This window comes from Trichechus manatus, unplaced genomic scaffold (assembly GCF_000243295.1).
Source record: "Trichechus manatus latirostris isolate Lorelei unplaced genomic scaffold, TriManLat1.0 scaffold00165, whole genome shotgun sequence".
In the NCBI taxonomy this organism is placed as follows: domain Eukaryota; kingdom Metazoa; phylum Chordata; class Mammalia; order Sirenia; family Trichechidae; genus Trichechus; species Trichechus manatus.
The window spans coordinates 5130491-5149422 of record NW_004444101.1 but is presented as its reverse complement, the minus strand read 5'-3'; the positions used below and the strand labels follow the sequence as shown (position 1 = coordinate 5149422).

General features: G+C 58.6%; 2 protein-coding genes across 3 annotated transcripts in view; one reads left to right on the top strand and one right to left on the bottom strand.

Annotated features, from left to right (window-relative positions):
- The window catches only part of HDLBP (high density lipoprotein binding protein), a 35672-nt gene extending 25644 nt beyond the window's left edge, over nt 1-10028 (top strand). Inside the window, exons 16-27 of one of the 2 annotated variants that reach the window (XM_023740883.1) lie at nt 147-365; nt 2466-2687; nt 2810-3028; nt 3242-3380; nt 5283-5437; nt 5722-5826; nt 6175-6309; nt 6906-7049; nt 8219-8404; nt 8887-9003; nt 9279-9407; nt 9553-10028. In XM_023740883.1, coding sequence (XP_023596651.1) covers nt 147-365; nt 2466-2687; nt 2810-3028; nt 3242-3380; nt 5283-5437; nt 5722-5826; nt 6175-6309; nt 6906-7049; nt 8219-8404; nt 8887-9003; nt 9279-9407; nt 9553-9639 — 1857 coding nt within the window. In that variant the 3' untranslated portion in view covers nt 9640-10028. Of the gene's footprint in view, nt 1-146; nt 366-2465; nt 2688-2809; nt 3029-3241; nt 3381-5282; nt 5438-5721; nt 5827-6137; nt 6310-6905; nt 7050-8218; nt 8405-8886; nt 9004-9278; nt 9408-9552 lie in introns of those variants that run through there. The other variant, XM_023740884.1, reaches the window with a different exon arrangement.
- Nucleotides 10029-13927: 3899 nt separating this feature from the next.
- Nucleotides 13928-18932, bottom strand: part of ANO7 (anoctamin 7) — a 28906-nt gene continuing 23901 nt past the window's right edge. The window contains exons 27-30 of the mRNA XM_004386515.1: nt 18486-18628; nt 14786-14876; nt 14201-14320; nt 13928-14002 (exon numbers count right to left, since the gene is read on the bottom strand). Of these exons, the coding sequence (XP_004386572.1) occupies nt 13928-14002; nt 14201-14320; nt 14786-14876; nt 18486-18628 (429 nt within the window). The remainder of the gene's footprint in view (nt 14003-14200; nt 14321-14785; nt 14877-18485; nt 18629-18932) is intronic.

The following is an 18932-nucleotide window of genomic DNA, read 5'->3' as shown; positions in this document are numbered from 1 at the left end:
TCGGGTGTGTGTCCTGTAGTGGTGTTCCCCCCCTCCTCCCCACATTCTCAGGCCCTGAGCCCCTGTGGGGCGTGTGTCCTGTAGTGCTGTCATCTCTCTCACTGCGTCTTCTCCCGCCCTCCTTCCCCTGCTGTGCTCCGTCTCAGGCCAACATTGCCGAGGTGGAGGTCTCCATCCCAGCCAAGCTGCACAACTCCCTCATTGGCACCAAGGGCCGCCTGATCCGCTCCATCATGGAGGAGTGCGGTGGCGTCCACATCCACTTTCCTGTGGAAGGTTCTGGAAGCGACACGGTTGTCATCAGGGGGCCTTCCTCGGATGTGGAGAAGGCCAAGAAGCAGCTCCTGCACCTGGCCGAGGAGAAGGTGAGCCCGCCCCCCGGTGGGGCTTATCCTGTGCCTGGGGGAAGGGAGTCACTGTGTGTCCTTAGAGTGGAAGCAGGTCGGCAGACAGCTCTGACACCTCTGTGGTCCTGCCACCACCATGCCACATTTGGTGGTTTCCTACATCCAGGGTGCGAAGCCAAAGCTTGCAGGACGGTGGAATGAGTGTGCTGTGCGGAGGGCAGCAGGGCGCTCACTCTGTTCAGTTCCACCCCTGGCTCGTGGCCTGGGGCCTGCTTCCGTCTTAGTGGGAGGCAGAGGCCGGACTGACATCTGAGGGCCTCTCAGGTCTGAGCACCCACGTACCTAGTAGAGGAAATTGGTTCTCTGGCTTGTCTGCTTTACTCTGTGTTTTAATGACTTTCGTACATTAAAGTCACCCTGCTTAGTGTATAGTTCTGAGGTTTGAGAAACAGTCTTTGTAAGTCTTCAAATCAGGTAGTGTGAGTCTTCCAACTTTGTTCTCTTTAAAAATGGTTTTGGCTATTCCAGACTGCTTGTTTTTTTCATATGCACTTTGGAATCAGTTTTAAAAAGCTGTCAGTTTCTAGAAACAATCCTGCTAGGGTTTTGATTTGAGAATGTGTTGACTATGGATTGGAGAGAACTGGTGTCTCCACAGCACTGACTTTTGCAGTCTGTCTCTCTGTTGTTTTAGGTCTTTGAGTTTTCATTGGTGTCTTGTAATTTTCGGCTCACCGATCTTGCACACATTGTGTTGGGTTTCTAGCTAAGTAGTGTTTAGTGCTGTTGTGAGTGATGCTCTTCATTCCTCTCAGTTTCTAGTTGTGTGTTAGTGCGTAGAAGTGCCTTTGACTTTTGTACTTTGATCTTGTTTCACGTAGCCATGCTAAGCTTGCCCGTAACTTTTTTGCCAATTCTTGTGAGTCTGTAGAAAACTATGCCGTCCATGGAGAGATGAGTTTGTGTCTCTGTTTCCAATCTGGGTGAACGGTGGTGGGAGCCCCACCCTCCGCCCCCGGCTCCCCTGCGCTTTGACTGTTGAGCACGATGTCAGCTGCGGGTTTCCACGGATGCACTTCCTCGGGTTCAGGAAACTCTTTTCTGTCCCAGGCTGGCTGAGGGTTTCTTCCAGAAAACCCTGTATGTTAGATCTTGTCAGGTGCGGTTTCTGCCTCTTTTGAGGTGATCACATGGTTTTTTTTTAACGTCGTGTTGTTATGGTGAATTAGATTTTTTCTTTTAATGTTGAACTAGCCTTGCACATCTGGGTTATAAACTCCGCTTGATTTTGATGTATTATCCAGTTACCATATTGCTGGATTTAATTTGCCAAACTTACTAGCTTTTTAATAATGCTGCAGTTGGCGGAGGACTTTGAAGAGTTCCAGACTCTCAAGGTGGCGTTTTGGAAACCCAGCATTAACAGATGTATTGCTTTGTAACTGCTCAGTAAATGACAGCTCAGTGTAGTCACTGACCTTGTAGCCTGCTAGCAGACCCTGCCTCTTCACTTCTTTTCCTCCATAGTTCTTTATGGTATGGGCCAGAGTCCTGGTCAGGAGGGAAGAGAGAGAGGTGCACTCTGTCTTTCGTGGCCCATGTGTCCCTCTGTCCCTTCTGCTGAGCTCGGCCAGAGAGCTGAGGTCTGTGACAGTTCAGCTGCTGTCATTGTCAGGGACGGTGCAGGGCCTGCGGTTGCTCCCCTCCAGCCCTGGGCCAGGCTGGCCGGAGTCTCAGAGCGCGCCGGTCGGTGTTAGGAGGTCCAGAATGGGGGCGCGGGAGCAGTTTCCGTGTCTGGTTTGGGAGTTGGTGGGGAGTGGAGGGGCTGGGGTGGCAGTGCCATCCTGCTGTGTTGCCACCACTCCCCCCAGGACCATCATCGTGCACCCTCCTGACGGATCAAGAACAGCTTGGGCTTCTGGGCCGCGTGCCCTAACCCGTCAGTGTCTTTTTGATGGCGTGGAGGAAACAGGTGCCGTCTGCCTGGGGCTTCCTCTGCCGTCGGGTTGTGGTCAGCTCTGCCCGTGGCCACGTGAGGAGGGTCCACCAGACCCGCTGCTCTCCTGCTCTCGTCTGCGCGGCTAGCGTCAGGCTGATGTCTGTGGGTTGTTTCCCCAGCAAACCAAGAGCTTCACGGTTGACATTCGCGCCAAGCCGGAGTACCACAAGTTCCTCATCGGCAAGGGCGGCGGCAAGATCCGCAAGGTGCGTGATAGCACCGGCGCCCGCATCATATTCCCCACGGCCGAGGACAAGGACCAGGACTTGATCACCATCATTGGGAAGGAGGATGCTGTCAAGGAGGCCCAGAAGGAGCTGGAGGCCCTGATTCAGAACCTGGTGAGGCCCCGGAGCCCACCCACCCGGCCCAGGATCTGCACTGCCCCGTGAGCTGTGCCTTCGGCCAGCCCAGCCAGGGATGGTGGGCAGGGAGTTCACATCTGTTCGTTCTCTCGACACAGGATAACGTGGTGGAAGACTACATGCTGGTGGACCCCAAGCACCACCGCCATTTTGTTATCCGGAGGGGCCAGGTCTTGCGGGAGATTGCAGAAGAGTACGGTGGCGTGATGGTGAGCTTCCCGCGTTCCGGCACGCAGAGCGACAAGGTCACCCTCAAGGGTGCCAAGGACTGCGTGGAGGCCGCCAAGAAGCGCATCCAGGAGATAATTGAGGACCTGGTAGGTCACCTGGGCGGGTCAGCGTGTTCTGGGAACATTTCAGAAATATGTTCTGCAGTGCTGTGTGTCGTGGCCCTGCCCCTCCTTCATCCACCTCGGAAAAACGGGGTGTCTGTGGGAGGACTCAGTGGGAAACAGTAAAGACAGCTGAGTGCCGCACGTGGACCCTGAGAACTTAACCTTGGCTCATTTCCTCTCTGTGTGCCCCTCCAGGAAGCTCAGGTGACCATGGAATGTGCCATTCCCCAGAGGTTCCACCGATCTGTCATGGGCCCCAAGGGTTCCCGGATCCAGCAGATCACTCGGGATTACGGCGTACAGATTAAGTTCCCCGACAGAGAGGAGAACCCAGGTGAGTCCCAGTGTTCCTGCCCTTACTGAGAACGGGAGGGGTCATGTGGTCCCAGCTCGTATCCCCGGCCACTGTCCCCTCCTTCCCGGCAACGTGGGTCACCAACACTCGAGGCGAGCACTCTGCTCCAGCCCCGTCAGGTGCTGCTCGGAGGCTCCGAGGCTGCCAGCCCACTCCCTGGTGGCCTGAGAGTTGCAGAGCTGTGGGCTGGGTGGCGTCCGTTGTTCAGATGGTGACAGATGTCTGGTGCAGAGAGGCTCACAAGGAGCGACAGGTCAGAGAAGAAGGTCCAGGAGCTCACAGCGTTTACCCGCTGGCACCATGGTCCCAGCCACTGTTTCTCAGGAGATCACTTGAATCGCGTGTGTGGTTGGGTTTGAACAGTCGAACATGGGTCCACAGCCCTGTCCCAGGCGGGCTCCCTTCTCCCACCTGCCCCGTCATTTGTGTGATTAGTCACGTTTTGTGGGAAGGTTAGTCTGTTGCTGAAGGTTCTCGGACAGCCGTTCAGTCCCAGGCCCCCCCACCCCTCCCCCCCCCTTGGTTCTGGTAGAATCTTGAAGAGGGCGGGGCTGTGCTCGCGGAGTGCAGCGGGACCGAGGGAGGACCATGGTCCAGCGTGGCAGTGCGCTTCCGGGTAACGTGTCTGGGATTCCGTGTCCAGCTGGCTTTGCTGCTTTGAAACAAAGAGTGGGTTCTGTCCTAGCTGGTGACCCTCAGCCTGCTGAGGAGCACACAGGGTCAGCGGCCCGGCCCCACGGAGCGTGTCTCTGTGCGCGCGCAGCCCTGTCAGCCCGCCTGCCGTCCGGAGAACTAGCACGTTGCCGTCGCCCCGCAGTTGTGCTCTCGCTGGCGCGGCGATGTTCAGTTTATTTGGATAAAATTCCACACCCGAAGACAAACTGTGTCCGTCCCCACTCTGGCCGTCTCCGGCGTTCAGCCTTCTGTGTTGTCCATTCTATTCTCGTGGGTGTGACGTGTCTTCACATCTTGGGCGCGTGAACCGTGGTGTCGTTTTCGGCTCTCCCCTGCACCCCGCTGTGTCTGTTACGTCAGCGCCCCTTCTTCCTGTTGTACCCCTCACGCAGATCCGCCTGCTCACTGTCACCCCGCCTGCCCCGCTCTGCGTGTACGCGCTTTCTGATCGGTGGTGTGTCGTTTGCGGACACCGCGTCCCCTTATCCCTGGTGGGCATTTCTCACATTGTGTTCATGTGACACTTGTCCACGTGTGCACCCCCGCGGCTTCTGCAGCTCCAGAGGCCTCTCCACAGCCTCCCTCCTGCTCCTTCCCACCCCGGGGCTCATGGCTTAAAGCAGCTGGGTCCACTTAGTCCCCAGATATTTTCACTGTTGTTCCCTCAGCCCCTGCATGCCGCTTTATCTCATGACCACTGTCGTGACCGTTGCTCACTGTTTCGTTATTCTGATGCTTGGGGACCCAGTGGGCCTCCAGCGCCTTCTGTGTCCTTGGGATGCCCTTGGAATGCGTTGTGGGTCTCTGAACCTCTCCTTTCTGGCCTAAGAGGCACTTCAGGCTCGTCCTGCCCACCCCCTGATCTTCCCCTGCTGCCTGGGCCTGGTGTCCTCTCCTGGGCTCCTTCCTCCCTCAGCTGGCCCTGGTCTACACCCTTCTCCCATCTGCTCGACCATCAGCCTCGCATCACCCGTGATGTCGTTCCCACCAGCTCCGTGTGAAAGTCAGGGAGACGGCGACACCGGCCGTGCCTCCTGCTGCGTGGGCGCCACGTCCTTGGGGGCTGTGAGCCCCTGAGGGCCAGGCAGGGATCCTGTCCGCCTCCTCCCTGCCTCCCTCCCTCCCGTCTGGCTATAGTAGGTCCAGCCCTGAGTGAAGGGCGCTGGCCCTCATCCTCGGGCCCCTGCAGCTTCCTCTTCGCTCCAGTTCACAGCGTGGAGCCAGCCATGCAGGAGAACGGGGACGAGACCGCAGAGGGGAGAGGTGCCAAAGAGGCCGACCCCAGTTCTCCAAGGAGATGCGACATCATCATCATCTCCGGCCGGAAGGAGAAGTGTGAGGCCGCCAAGGAAGCTCTGGAGGTGTGCCCCCCGCCGCCAATGTGGGGGGCCTGGGTGGTTAGCAGATCAGTTGTTCAGGTGCTGACACCTGGGCGCCCCTGCGCCACCTCGGTGCTCTGAATGTGGGGAATGCTACAGGAAGCACGCCACGGCTCACACACAGGGTTCTCTTGCACCGCGCCTCACTCACACGTTCTGTCACGCCGCAGCTCACATACACTTCACACATACTGTCTCTGCTTTGTGGCCGGAGGCCCTCTCTGCCTGCTCACCCCTGGCCTGACCCTGGCTGTCCCTTTCCGCAGGCATTGGTTCCTGTCACTGTTGAGGTTGAGGTGCCCTTTGACCTCCACCGGTACATCATCGGGCAGAAAGGAAGTGGGATCCGCAAGATGATGGACGAGTTTGAGGTGGCGTGGCTTCGTGTACCCGTTTCCTGGGGGGCACTGGCGTCGGTTGTCTCTCACCGGGGTCTCCTCAGCCTCCCGGCAGAGAGGCCGGGCCGTGTCTAGGCGCTGGCATCTTTCCCTGCACCTCCCGGGCAGTCCCTGCTTGCGGCACCCGCCCTTGGTGGTGGCCGCCTCTCGTGGGCATGCTGTGGCTCCCTGTCCTCTCGGGTGGGCTCCAGTCCCCTCTGTGTTGGGAGCCCGCAGTGACGTCCCGATGCTCGAGGCAGGTGAGCAGGGTCGTGACTTCACACGCACGTGCCTTTGCGCCACAGCACAGCTCAGCCAGGCGCGTTCCCGCCCTCCGTGCAGGTGAACATACAAGTCCCGGCCCCTGAGCTGCAGTCTGATACCATTGCCATCACCGGCCTGCTTGCCAACCTGGACCGAGCCAAGGCTGGGCTGCTGGAGCGAGTAAGGGAGCTGCAGGCCGAGCAGGAAGACCGGGTAAGTTTGGCTGTGGGGCCTTGGCGAGGAGTGAGGCTTGTTGCCGAGAGACCCAGTCTGCTCCCTCCTAGCAGCTCCTCCATTCTGCGGCCGCGAGGGGTGTGCAGCACAGTCCACAGGGCATCGGGAGCCCTCCAAGCGGGCTGACGGGCTGGGCGACGTTTCCATTTTGCGATCTCCCTGCCTGTTACATAGGGATCCGGCCTCTCCTCGCCCCTTGGTGGAGATGATGATTGTGTGGGGACTTACTGTGGTGAGGGGTCTGAGAACTGAGGAGGGGAGTAGCCGCTGATTTTCAAGTGAGCAGCGCGGCACCTGCAGGTGCTCCACACCAGCTGTCTGCTCTCACGCAGCCTCCCAGGCCTCAGGGCCTGAGACCCCCACCCCCACAGGGGGACGGTGTCCTGCCCAAGGCTGTCTCCCTCTCCTTTCAGCCTCTGCCTGGGTCGCCTTCTGAGGATGCTGTGTCTGCTGTGGGGCAGTCAGCCGTCCGGTTTCCGTGGCAGCCGCAGGCCCATTCTGGGGGCGGACGTGGAGGGGCTGGTCGAGGCTGCAGAGCTCTGTCCTGGGCCTCATGCTCCGCTGTTTCATTCTAGGCCTTGAGGAGTTTCAAGCTGAGTGTCACTGTAGACCCGAAATACCACCCCAAGATCATCGGTCGGAAGGGGGCTGTGATCACGCAGATCCGCCTGGAGCACGATGTGAACATCCAGTTCCCTGACAAGGATGACGGGAGCCAGGTGAGGGTGACCGCCGCTGGGTCTCCAGCCTCACTAGAGGTGGGAGGAGTGGAAAGAGACACAGGTCTCTGAGGACACGTTCAGTCTGGCCTGGGCCCTCTTTGGCCCTCAGAGCTGGGCGAGGTCTCCCTGGCAGCACACCACCTCCGCCCACCTGGAGGCTCAGTGGAGGTGTGTCCCTCGTCATCCCTAGGCAGCCTTGCTCCAGCCATGCCTTTTCACCTCCATTGCCTCCGTTTCCAACCTCTTGACCCCACTATTCGGTACTCACCAAGTCGTCATTTGGCATCTGGGCTGTTCCGGGTATTGCCCCGTGAGCCAAGTTGGGGCAGGGCCCATAGCTGCACGCGGTGGTCAACCAGCAGAGCCAGGGCTGTGATCTGGGCAGGGCCGGCTCAGGGCGAGCCCACCCCCCGCCCTCAGTGTTGGTCTGGAGGTGGTCTGGCCATGTCTCCCAGGTTGGTCTCATTAAGTTCCCGCTCCACTCTGGCCGTCCCCACTGTGTCCGTCCCCACTCTGGCCGTCTCCAGCGTTCAGCCTTCTGTGTTGTCCATTCTGTTCTCGTGGGTGTGACGTGTCTTCATATCTTGGGAGCATGAACTGTGGTGTCGTTTTCGGCTCTCTCCTGCACCCCACTGTGTCTGTTTCCTCAGCACCCCTTTTTCCTGTGTGCTTTGCTCCTGCTCGCGGCCTGAGGTCTTGCCTGTCCACTGTGTGTTGAGAGGGACCTTTAGACTGACGGACGCTTGGGGGAGTGGTTGTCCCTGCCGCAGGCCAACCTTTCCATGGCACGGCGTGCAGGCCGGCTAGTGCTCAGGCAAAGCTGCCTCAGACTGCTGTCCTGGGAGGGCAGAAGGCTCAGCTGGACTCTCCTCCCCATCCCTGGGGGCGATGCCTTCTGTTGCCGCCTTTCACTGTCTGTGGGGAGCTGGGAGGGAACAGAAGGAACGGCCTCGTCAGCCATTGTTTTCAAAGCAGGCCCCGGCGTTCTCTTGCCTGGATCTTCCTGACTTGACGGCTCCCTCATGTTCGCTCGCCCCTCAGCAGCCCCCTGTGCTCTGTGCAGAGCCTTGGGGACGTGGGAGGACAGCCCCTCTCCCGCCACAGTCATGCTGGTTGGCAGGCTCCTGTTGGGGCCGTGGCCTCCCTGACAGTCAGTCTCCCTGCAGCCCCAGGACCAGATCACCATCACAGGCTACGAGAAGAACACGGAGGCGGCCCGCGACGCCATCCTGAAGATTGTGGGAGAGCTCGAGCAGATGGTCTCCGAGGACGTGCCCCTAGACCACCGCGTCCACGCCCGCATCATCGGCGCCCGTGGAAAGGCCATCCGCAAGGTCATGGACGAGTTCAAGGTGCGTGCCGGCTGCAGCAGGTGCTTAGAAGCCCATCCTCACACTCCTGGCATCTCTGAGGCCCAGGTGCTGGCCTTAGTTGAGCAGGTGTGAAGGGAGTGAGTTGACAGCGGCCCATGCAGCCCACAGGGTGGGCAGTCGAAGCTGCTGCGTGGCACTGGGCTGGTGCAGACAGGGTGGGGGGGTGCCGGTTACCTGGCTTCACCAGGATGCAGGTCTGCACCTGTGAGGCTCCAGGCGTGTCGTAGGAGGGGGCAGGTGGGCCAGGACGCCTGGATTCTGGGGCCATCCCTGAAATGCAGGTCCCCCCGCCTCCTGCAAAGTGGGTCCCCTGAACCCTGGTTGTGTCTGACCTGGCAGGAAAGGGACTCCCTAGAGGAACAGCCCGAGGTCAGGTTTTAAATGTAGGCTAAGCCAGGACACGGGCTGCCCCGGTGTCCCCGTGGGCACCCACAACCACCGCTGCCTCCACTGTCCTTCAGGTGGACATCCGCTTCCCTCAGAGCGGGGCCCCAGACCCCAACTGCGTGACCGTGACGGGCCTCCCAGAGAACGTGGAGGAAGCTATTGACCACATTCTCAACCTGGAGGAGGAATACGTGAGTCCAGGGGCGGGGAGGCAGGCGGGCGGGCGCTCGGGAAGCCGTCAAGGGCACCCTGACGACCCTGTGGCCTTCCCCAGCCTGCGGGGCTCCCAGGGGGGCCAGGCACAGGAGTGGCCCCTGGGGAGCCCAGATGCCTGCAGCAGGACTCCAAGGAGGGGAGGGGCCTGCGGTGGATGCTGCGAGAGGACACGGCTCCCCCGTGGTGGCCGCAGCAGGACCCTGGTCTGGGGCCCGCCTGAGCCACAGCCTGACTGCCGCTCTGTCCACAGCTGGCCGACGTGGTGGACAGCGAGGCACTACAGGTGTATGTGAAGCCCCCAGCACACGAGGAGTCCAAGGCCCCGTCCAAGGGCTTTGTGGTGCGGGATGCGCCTTGGACAGCCAACAGCAGTGAGAAGGTCAGGGTGCTTCCTCTGGGCTGCGGCTCACACCGGGGAGGCTGGGGTGCGGACCCCCATGTCCCGAGGGCGGGTGGGTGGCCGTCTGGGGGCTACCAGGTGGAGGGGGCAGCCCTTCCCTCTGAGTTGGCCGTCATCCCCACAGGCTCCGGACATGAGCAGCTCTGAGGAATTCCCCAGCTTTGGGGCTCAGGTGGCCCCCAAGACCCTCCCATGGGGCCCGAAGCGATAATGATGAGGAAGCAGAAGCCTCTCCAGCCTGCGGCCCCGTCCCACCACCGCGGTCTCTCCATCTGACCTTGGCTGGACCCTTGGTAATTGGCGACGCTCCCCTCCCTGTCCAAGGTCTTGCAGGGAAGCCTGGGCGGCCGCAGGCACCCAGCACGGGGCGGCCTGCACTCAGGACCCGCCCGGCCCCTCTGCTCTGGGACAGGCTCTCCACTGTTGTAAACACTAAACAAGGTAATTGAACATTTCATAACCCGTAACCAGACTCTGAGCTTCCCGGCCCCCCAGCATGTCTGTCGGCCCTCTGACCTTCATTCTGAGAGCTCCGCCTCGGGCTGGGAGTCCACTTCCTGTGTCGTGACCTCAGGAAATAAATTTCCTCGACTTTATAAAAGCCAAAACGTTTGCCCTCTTCCTTTTCCCACCTCTTCCCTGCCTGTGGCCCAGACCTCTCTCTGTAGAGCGCAGTCAGCTGCCAGCCAGGCCCCTTGGCGCAGGTGGGAGCAGGGAGCCCCAGCTGTGGTGCGGCGGGCTTCCCCGGCCCGGTGGATCGAGGCCGCAGCAGGCGCTCAAGGGGCCCAGGAGGCAGGAGGGTGGCAGCTCAGGTGGTGCTGACCTGCCCCGCCTGCAGGGTGAGCCCAGCTCCAGGCACGTGGCCTCCATTCCCTCTGGCTCGGCCTTGGCAATCCCAGGGCCCACGGCAGTCGGGAGGACAGGGGAGATGGTCCTTCATCCGCAGTGAGGGCAGCTGGCCTCTCAGTGACACCTCACTTTTCTTTTAACCACCCTCAGCCCTCTTGTGCCCACCATCCCCCCCCCCCCACACAATGTATACAGCTGCCTTTTTTCTACCTCAAAGCCAGCGTGACAGGTCTGGGTTGAGATCAGCACCACCACCCAGCACGTGGTCCTCTGGGTTTGGATGTTTTGGTTGGTCGGGTTTTGCCAAGGCACTGGTGGCCCACCCGGCCGCCCAGGCTGTGTCGTGTCTCGGAAGCTCTGGCTGTCCCTTGGGGGTTGGGGGCCGAGGACCAGGCGGGTGCCGTGGTCCTGGGCAGAGGCCATCCCACGGCCTGGCCCCAAGACGAGGTGAGGGCAAGGAGCAGTGCTGCGGGCCTGCGCCGGAGAAGGCTGCACCTCATCGGGCGTCTGCGGGGAGGGGCCTTGGGGTACAGGGCAAAACCTGCTCCGGAAGAAACGGCGGCGTGAGCGGGGTGTCCCTGGGTCTGCTTGCGAGGACCCAAGGCGGCCCTTCGTCCCTGGGCCATCTGGTCTTCCCGCCCACCTCCCTCTCCCTGGAGGTGATGCTTGTCCTTGAGAAGCGTCCTATCCACACTACGGCCCTTCTGGGGATGGTCGCTTCTGCTTCAACACACCCCTCCCGAACGTTTCGCTCTGTTTAGTAACTCGCGCTCAGTCATCTTCAGACCCGAGTTCCCGGAGTAGACGGCTCAGCACAGGCTGGCTCCAGTCGTGCTGGCGGGTTCCCACCAGCCGAGCAGCCCATGGTGCCCATCTGTGGGAGCCGAAGTCGGGTCAGGAGAGAGCCTTGGCTTCACGGCGTCGGCCAGGGGACCCGACTGGGCAGAGGTGACTGCAGTGGGGAGGAAGGCCCAGCGCTGACTTCCTCTCCACGACTGTCCCCTCCCTCTGGGTGGCCTCAAAGGGGAGGCCCGTCACCTTTCCCATCTGCATGCATCTGGAGCCTCCCCTACTGGCCAGCTTGTCCTTCCCCCGCCCTCCTGGCTCCCTCTAATGCCCACCCAGACTTCTTCCCAAGCCTGTTCTCGGCTCCCACCCCTTCCCCAAGATTAGATCCTAAGTTCTCACACCGACTTTGCACATCCCCCGTGGTGTAGGTGCGAGCCCCGCTCCCGGCTGTCCTGGGGTCTCGCTGTCACTGTTAATAAAGGATATGAACTGACAGGCCTGACTGCCCTGCGGCCCTGGTGCTGTGCAGGGCACCGGGGCAGGGTGGGGGGCACAGCTGCATCCCCCGTTAATGTCTTCCACAACCTGTGTTTCCATAGCTACGATCCATCCCTCGGCCTTAACTTTGGAATTTGGAGATTATATGCAAACGTGTGTAAAGGCTCATGAATGTGGACGACACTGGAATTTTATAAATTCTAAAATAAAACCTGAAACTGTCCCCGTGTATCAGCGCCTGTTTTTCTGCCTGTGCACCATCTGGAGACCGGGGCGTCACACCCAGCGTGCTCGCGGGGGCGGCCTGCCGGCTTTGGCACAGGTCTCGGTGTAAGGTGGGGGTCACGGTGCAGGTGTGGCCTGGTGCCCCCCCATGAAGCCTCGGTTCCCTCGGTGCCGGCCTGTTTCCCGCCTTCCCAGCAGTCAGGAGGCCTCCAACCAGCAGCCATACCGTGGAGCCGCTTGGCGGGGCTCTGCACACGGGTGAGAAGGCTCAGCTGGGGCCCCTTGCTGGATCCTGGGTGGCCCGGGGAGTCCTTGGCTGGGGAAGGGGTGTTGAGTGGAGGGACCGTTTCTCCTCTGCCATTCCAGTTGTCCCTATGTGCCCCTGCTGAGGGGGCAAGCGGCATCTTCCGAAGTCTGGCACGTTTGCCCCCTGACCCAGCACCTCCCCTTTGCACCCAGCACCACGGGAGGCCCAGGCCCCACAGCAGATGCGAGATGCCGGCGGATGAGGCAATCATGGGGCTCTCCTTCAGGGCCAGCAGGTCACCCCAGCAGTACGGACAGCCTCACACCAAAGGGCGGATGGAGGGAGGCTGAGGTGGTGCCCACACTCGGGGCGGGAGAGGGCCGGGCCAGGAAGGGGTGCACACCAGACCTCGGGGTCCCATCAGAGTGGTGTGTCAATTTGGTGAGAGTTACGGACTCACACCTCAGGACTCAAGCATGACCTTGTGTTTTCATAAACTTATTTAAGTGCTGGGACAACACAAACACAGCAGCTGCCTGTGGATGTTCTGATTGTGGCGTTGGACAGGCGCTTGCTGCGTTCTGAGTGGCGTCTGCGTGTTCACTGAGGCCCCACACCACCGCAGCATGGACCCACGGTGGTCAGGGGCCATCTCCCTGGAGAGGGAGGGCACAGCTGTTCTGGAAGAGCCTTGGTCCCGAAAACTGACGGCCAGCATTCGGCCACGGGGCTGCAGGTCTCAGCGACACCCCTTGGTGAGGTGCCACTTGATCAGACGGGTGTCTGGGGAGGAACACGGCGGTGCGCCAAGAGCATTTTCAAAACCACATCTTTTCGCCAGTGTAGTTCTGCTTCTAGGAATTTACGCCAAAGAAATCGGTAGGTGTGAGTGTATCAAGGATGTTTATTCCAGGTCAGCTCAGTGAGAAGACTCCTGTGGGCCGGTGGGAAGGCACACGGGTGAGGCCAGTCAGGCCGGGTCACAGCAGTGCCATGCGTGCACCCAGCTTTGAAGATGATCGTGCAACAGGAAAACCTTGGAAGGGGGTCACCCTGCATTCCATACGATGCTCTTCAGGTTTCCTGCTTTCCCTCATCTTGTCCCTGACCCTCTGTGTTTGGGGATCACTGGCTGCAGGCACTGTGCGGTGGCGGGGTGGGGGGCCTGGGGCAGTGGGAGAGGCTGGAAGAGGGAGGAGGACTCCCCAAGAACCCAGTCCTAAAGGCACTTGGACCTGGTGGCCTGTGGGGGATGGCAGTGGCTGAGGGGAGAGGATGGACAACTGGGCGAGGCCCTGAGGGTGGCGCAGGCACTCTGTAGGGTGGGCGGCCCTGCCATCCCAACGTTGGGGGATTGAGGGGCAGAGATCAGTGCAGGGCTGGGTAGGGGAGGTGAAGCCCCAAACCCTCTGGCCTTGCTGGCTGTGTCACAGAGGTGGGGATGGCACACGGGTCACCAGGCACCAAGAAGATTCCCATCTAGGCTCTGTGCCTGCTTTGCCGGCTGGGTGAGGTGGATGGGGGGTTGGGACAGGTGGAGAAGGTAGGATGTTGGCCAGCATAAAGGGGCTGGTGCCTCGGGCTCCCAGGGGCCCCAGCTGCTGCAGTGGGTGACCTGCTGCAGCCCAGCCACCACTGGGCAGTCACAGCCATGCGCTAGTCCTGGGGCAGAGGAACGGGGTTGTGGGGGAACGGAGCCACATGAGGTCCAGGCCACAGGGGAGTATGAGGAAGGAGGACACTGGTTTCAGGGCTCTGGCGGGACAGCAGGGGCACGCCGGGCAGCCCCTCACAGTCAGGACTTGGGAAGTGGGATGTTCAAACAGAGGCCCCAGGGCCTCCGAGGACAACGAGCTGAGGGCAGGACCAGAGACGGGAAAGGGCCAGCACCCTAGGCCTGTGGGCTCAGACGCGCCTCCGAGCCTGGGGCCCTGTCATCCTTGGCGCTGTGTGTCCCAAAGAGAGCCTGTGTGCAGGGAGGGGCAGGCAGACAAGGGGGTGGGCGGTCAGACTCTGGACTCAACCAAAAAAAAGTAACACAACCAAAGGGGCTTGTCCCACCTCCCCATGCTGCAGGGGAGGCCGTGGCTTGGAGTTAGCCTCCCAAAGCGTGACGGTCAAGACGGCCGGGGAGCAGGAGAAGACTGAGGGCCAGGGGCCTCACCTCATTCTCGGCCAGCGCCTGCTTGGCCAGGTAGTACTCGCGCTTCACCTTGATCTCCACGGACTCGGGGATGTCGGGCACCAGGAAGTCGAGAAGCCGGCCGATGGAGAATACCACGTGCTGGAAGCAAGAGAAGGCCGGGTGGTAGGACAGGGGACCCGTGCCACCCATCCCTTTAACACAAACGCTGGAGCTGCCTTCATGGGGCTGCTGCGGCCTGGGCACCGGCCGGTCCCTGCTCCCCAGGGGAGGGCTGGGAAGGAGCACAGCACAGGGAGGGACAGGGCCGACGGTAGGAGGCCACGCCCGCCTGTGTGCCTGTGGAGCCCCCCAGAGCCCTCTGTGAAGCCCAGAGTGCACCAACATCTGCACCCCAGCCCGGACAGCCTGGGAGGGTGAACTCCACTTCCCAGGAGGGGAGAGGAGGTACGGTGAGGAGCCATGACCCAGTGACAGAGCAGGAAGGGCTGAGACCTCTCCTTTCCTCATGCTGGCCATGCCTTACCCCCGTCCATACTGCCAAGGCCGAGAGACCCAGCCCCAGTGAAGGAGCCCTTGGAGGAACCAGAGGGAGCCTCAGGGTACCTCAAACACAATGACGAAGGCCAGACGGATGGCCAGAAGGTTCCAGTAGGTCCGGGAATAGTGTCCATCGTCATCCCTGAAGGCCCGGTACCTGCAGGAGTCACAGGACATGTGGGAGCCAGCACAAGGGTGCAGAGGCTCTGCAGTCATCCGTTCTGAGTGTCCCCACTTCCCCAAGCCACGTGGGAGGAGAGCCTTTTCTGTTTTTGAAACGTACTAGTCCACACAACCCAACAGTAAGGATGCAGATTTATCCATAATCTGCAGGGCAGGGGAATGCAGTAAGACCAGGTGGATGTGGTCTCTGCCCTCCTGGGGTGGGAGCAGATCTCAGACAGTGATGCAGACGGGTGGGAGTTGTGGTACCCGGTGCCAGCAAGAGGAGTGACGCTGCCTCTAAGGGGCTGTGTGCTGGAAGCCAGGGGAGGGCAGCCCCCAGGGCCTCGAAGGCTGCGGTGGGAGCTCTGTCTTTATCCTAAGGGCAATGGGAACCCACTGATGGATTTTGAGAGAAAAGAAAGCCAAGAGAAGTGAGCTAGGTTTTCTCCTCAAGGGCATCTGCAGGGACTGAAAAGCTGAGCAGAACATGCACAGCTTTGCTGTTAAATTTTAGAGCCCCTCACAAGAAGCGGGCTTATAAACTCATACTTGGGCTGGGACCCTGAAGGGCTATGCTCTGGAGTAAAGATAAGCCAGGACTAGACCTGCCTGCCCTTCAAGTCCCAGCCCAAATCATCTCAGTCCTTGAAAATGGATGAAGATAATCCTGGGTTGCTCTGCCCCAACTACCTAATTAAAACAAAAAAGCATTCCTTCCTAAGAAACATTAGATTATTCTAGACCTCAAATCATTTTTTAAGAATTTCATAATCGAGGTTTGGCACATAGTGGGAACAAAAAACAAGAACGGGCACATGAGACAAGAAAATGTAATCAGAGAACAAGAGCAATAATAGGCAACAGAAACAGACCCACAGGGGATCCAGAACATGGGTTTATCAGACACAGACTTCAAAATTCATGTTTGAGGCCAGTTCTGGCCACGACAGCCTATCTTTACTGTGGATTACAACTAAAAGCTCTGGACAAAGTGCAGAAGTACCTGAGGACTCTGAAAAGTAAACACAAGGAGGTGGATTGCAGAGGGCAGTGGCCCATTTTTGCCCTTTTCTTTGAGGCTTTATCCCAAGGTCAGCCCCAGTCAGTGAGCAGGATAGTGGGGTAATGATGCAGATGGCTGCAATTCCAAGAGATATCCAGGAGAACTGGGAAAAGGGGCCCCTGAAGGCTGGAGCATATGGGGTGTCCTGGGGAGGAGAGTGCTGGGTCCCCTAATTCTGCATGAAGTCCACACTCCCCAGGCTCACCTCTGACCTGCACATATTCAGGACAGAAAACAACCAGCATGTGGAAGGCTTAAACTGAACTGGGATTGGCACCACCTCCCACAGAAAGTGAGAGAACTTGCAGGCTCTGGAGACTCCAGGGGCTCTGCCTCTGGATAGAATAGCACAGCGCCTCCATGTGAGTCGGTTGCCTTCAGAAGCTAAGCAATCTGCCTCATTTACTGATAGCAGTTCACCGCTGCAGAGAGCAGCTCTTGTTTGGAGGGCTACAGCTTTGCAGCCGACTGACCACACGGTCCTCATGGAAGAAGGTAAGAGCATATCAGCTCCATGGGGGGAGCTTCAAGCTATGTTCCTAGCTGTTATGGAAGAACTCAGGGCCACCAAAAGTCTCATGGTATGAGTTTACACCAGTTCACGGGCAGTGGCCAATGGCCCGCCTATCTGGCCAGGAAAGTGGGTTATAGACAAATGGCCTATTCAAAGCTCTCCAATGTAGGGTCTTGCTCTGCGGACATTCCTATGGAAATGTAAAGTTCAAATTAAAGTAAGACACGATATACATTGAAAGAACCTCCTCCAGGGATCAGAGGGGGACTGGAACCACAAGTAAATGCTTTGGTGTACTCCCTGCAAGTGGTCACTTCATACGTAAAATGAGTGGTCATGAAGGGACCCCAGCCATGCAGCACTGGGCTGAACAAGGTCATACGCTGTTAGCACAAGACAAGGCGATTGTCCAGTGTGTCAGCAGGAGACAGCATTACAAAATGCAATGGGACATACTCCCGGGGTGAAGGACTAGCATATAACTGGCATAGACTGCGGTGAACCCCTATCAGACGGGTGCAAATGGGTTAACTGGTATGAAGACACATTCAGGACTTGGTTTTGCATACTCAGTCACAGAGGCCTACGCTAATACAACTAAAGGGCTGTATCAGTTTGGACCACCAGATTATATCCTCTGATCAAGGGGCCCATTTACAGGACAGGCTGTACAACAGTGGGTGAAGAGATGCCACATTCAATGGCCACATCATATTCTTTATCATCCTAGAGTAGTGGCTTCACGGAAAACTGGAACAGACGCAACGCAGCCGAAACAGTGAGAAGAAATAAGAGACGAGCAGCTAACAAACATGCACAGAAAAGTAACTCCAATCCTGTCCTGCTTCAAGTTTTCAAAAAAATAGAAGAGGAAACTCTTCCTAACTCCCTCTAGAAGACTAGCGTTACTCTGAAACTAGACATCACAAGACAAGAAAACTACAGACCAATTATCCCGTATGAATAGAGATGAAAACCCCATAACAAAATAAAGGACCACACACCGTGATCAAATGGGACTTATCCCAGGGACACAAAGGTGGTTCAGCGTTAGCAAATCAATGTAATATACCACGTCAGCAAGACAAAGCGAAAGAACCACAGGGTCATCTCAGGTGACGGAGAAGGCATTCAACAAAATCCTATACCCTTTCATGATAAAAACACTCAACGAGCTAGAAACAGAAGGGCAATTCCTCAACTTGATTAAGGGCATTTATGAAAAACTCACAGCTAACATCTCAGTGGAGAAAGAGCTTTCTCTCTAAGACGAGTAAGAAAAGGATACCCACTCTCACCACTGCTGTTCAATATTGTACTGCAAGTTCTAGTCGGAGCAGTTAAGCAAGAAAAGTAAGTAGAGGGTCTCCAAATCAAGAAGGAAGAAATGAAACTATTTTCACAGATGATCTATACAGAAAACCCCGAAGAATCCACAAGAAGCTACCAGAGCTAAAAATTCAACAAAGTGGCAGGGTACAAGGTCAACAGCAAAAATCTGTCAGGTGTTTTATACATCAGCAATGAGCAATCTGAAAAGGGAATTAAGGAAACAATTCCATTTACAATAGCATCTAAAAGAATACATTTGACGAAGGAAGTGAAAGACTTGTATATCGGAAAGTATGAAACATCCCTGAAAGAAACAAAGAAGACCTAAGCAAACGGAAGGACATTCCCTGCTCAGGAATCGCAAGGCTTAATGTCAAAATGTCAGTAATACTAAAGCGATCTAAAAATGGAAATAAACCTACACCCATGACAGAAATGGGGTTGTACTCACACCCCCTTCACCCAGTGGTATGAGCCGATGCCTCACAAGTCCTCCAGAGGGCTGGTTTCAGGGTTATGTTTGAAAACATATGGGTCACAGAGGCAGGAAGGCGGGTCACCGAGGTCCGAAGCCTCCCTGGTCCTTACCTTCCTGTCCCTCAGGGCCACCGCCTCCGGGGAGCCTGCCTGTCCTCCTCCCCCCACCTTCCGGGCGCCTCCCGTGCCCCCGCACCCCCCGACCCCAGCCTCACCGGCACGTGCGGTTGTGCGCGGCGGCGAAGGCGGGCGGGGCGCGCGCCAGGGTGAAGTTGACGAAGCCACGCAGGTCGCGGGCGCCGCTCCACTGGTAATAGATGCGCGGCAGCGAGTCGGACGCGAACGCCAGCAGGAAAGCCTGGACGGGGATGGTGTCAGGTGCTGGGAGGAGGTCCCGAAACCCACCCCGCGCCGCACCTCCGTCTCTCGGTCTCCTCCTCCTCCCGCCCTGTCTCTGTCTCCCGAGTCTCCTCGTTGCCCCTCGGATTCTCTCTGTGCGCTCCCTCCCCCCCACTTCCCTAGGAGACCGCGTGAACCCCATCTCCCCTCTTCCCTGATGATCCCTCCCAACCCCTAGCCCTTCTCTCTCTGGCCACGCCCGTTCTCCGCCCCGCCTAAGGCCTTCCAGTCCCCGTGGGCGCCTGGCCGCCCCCTCCCCCACG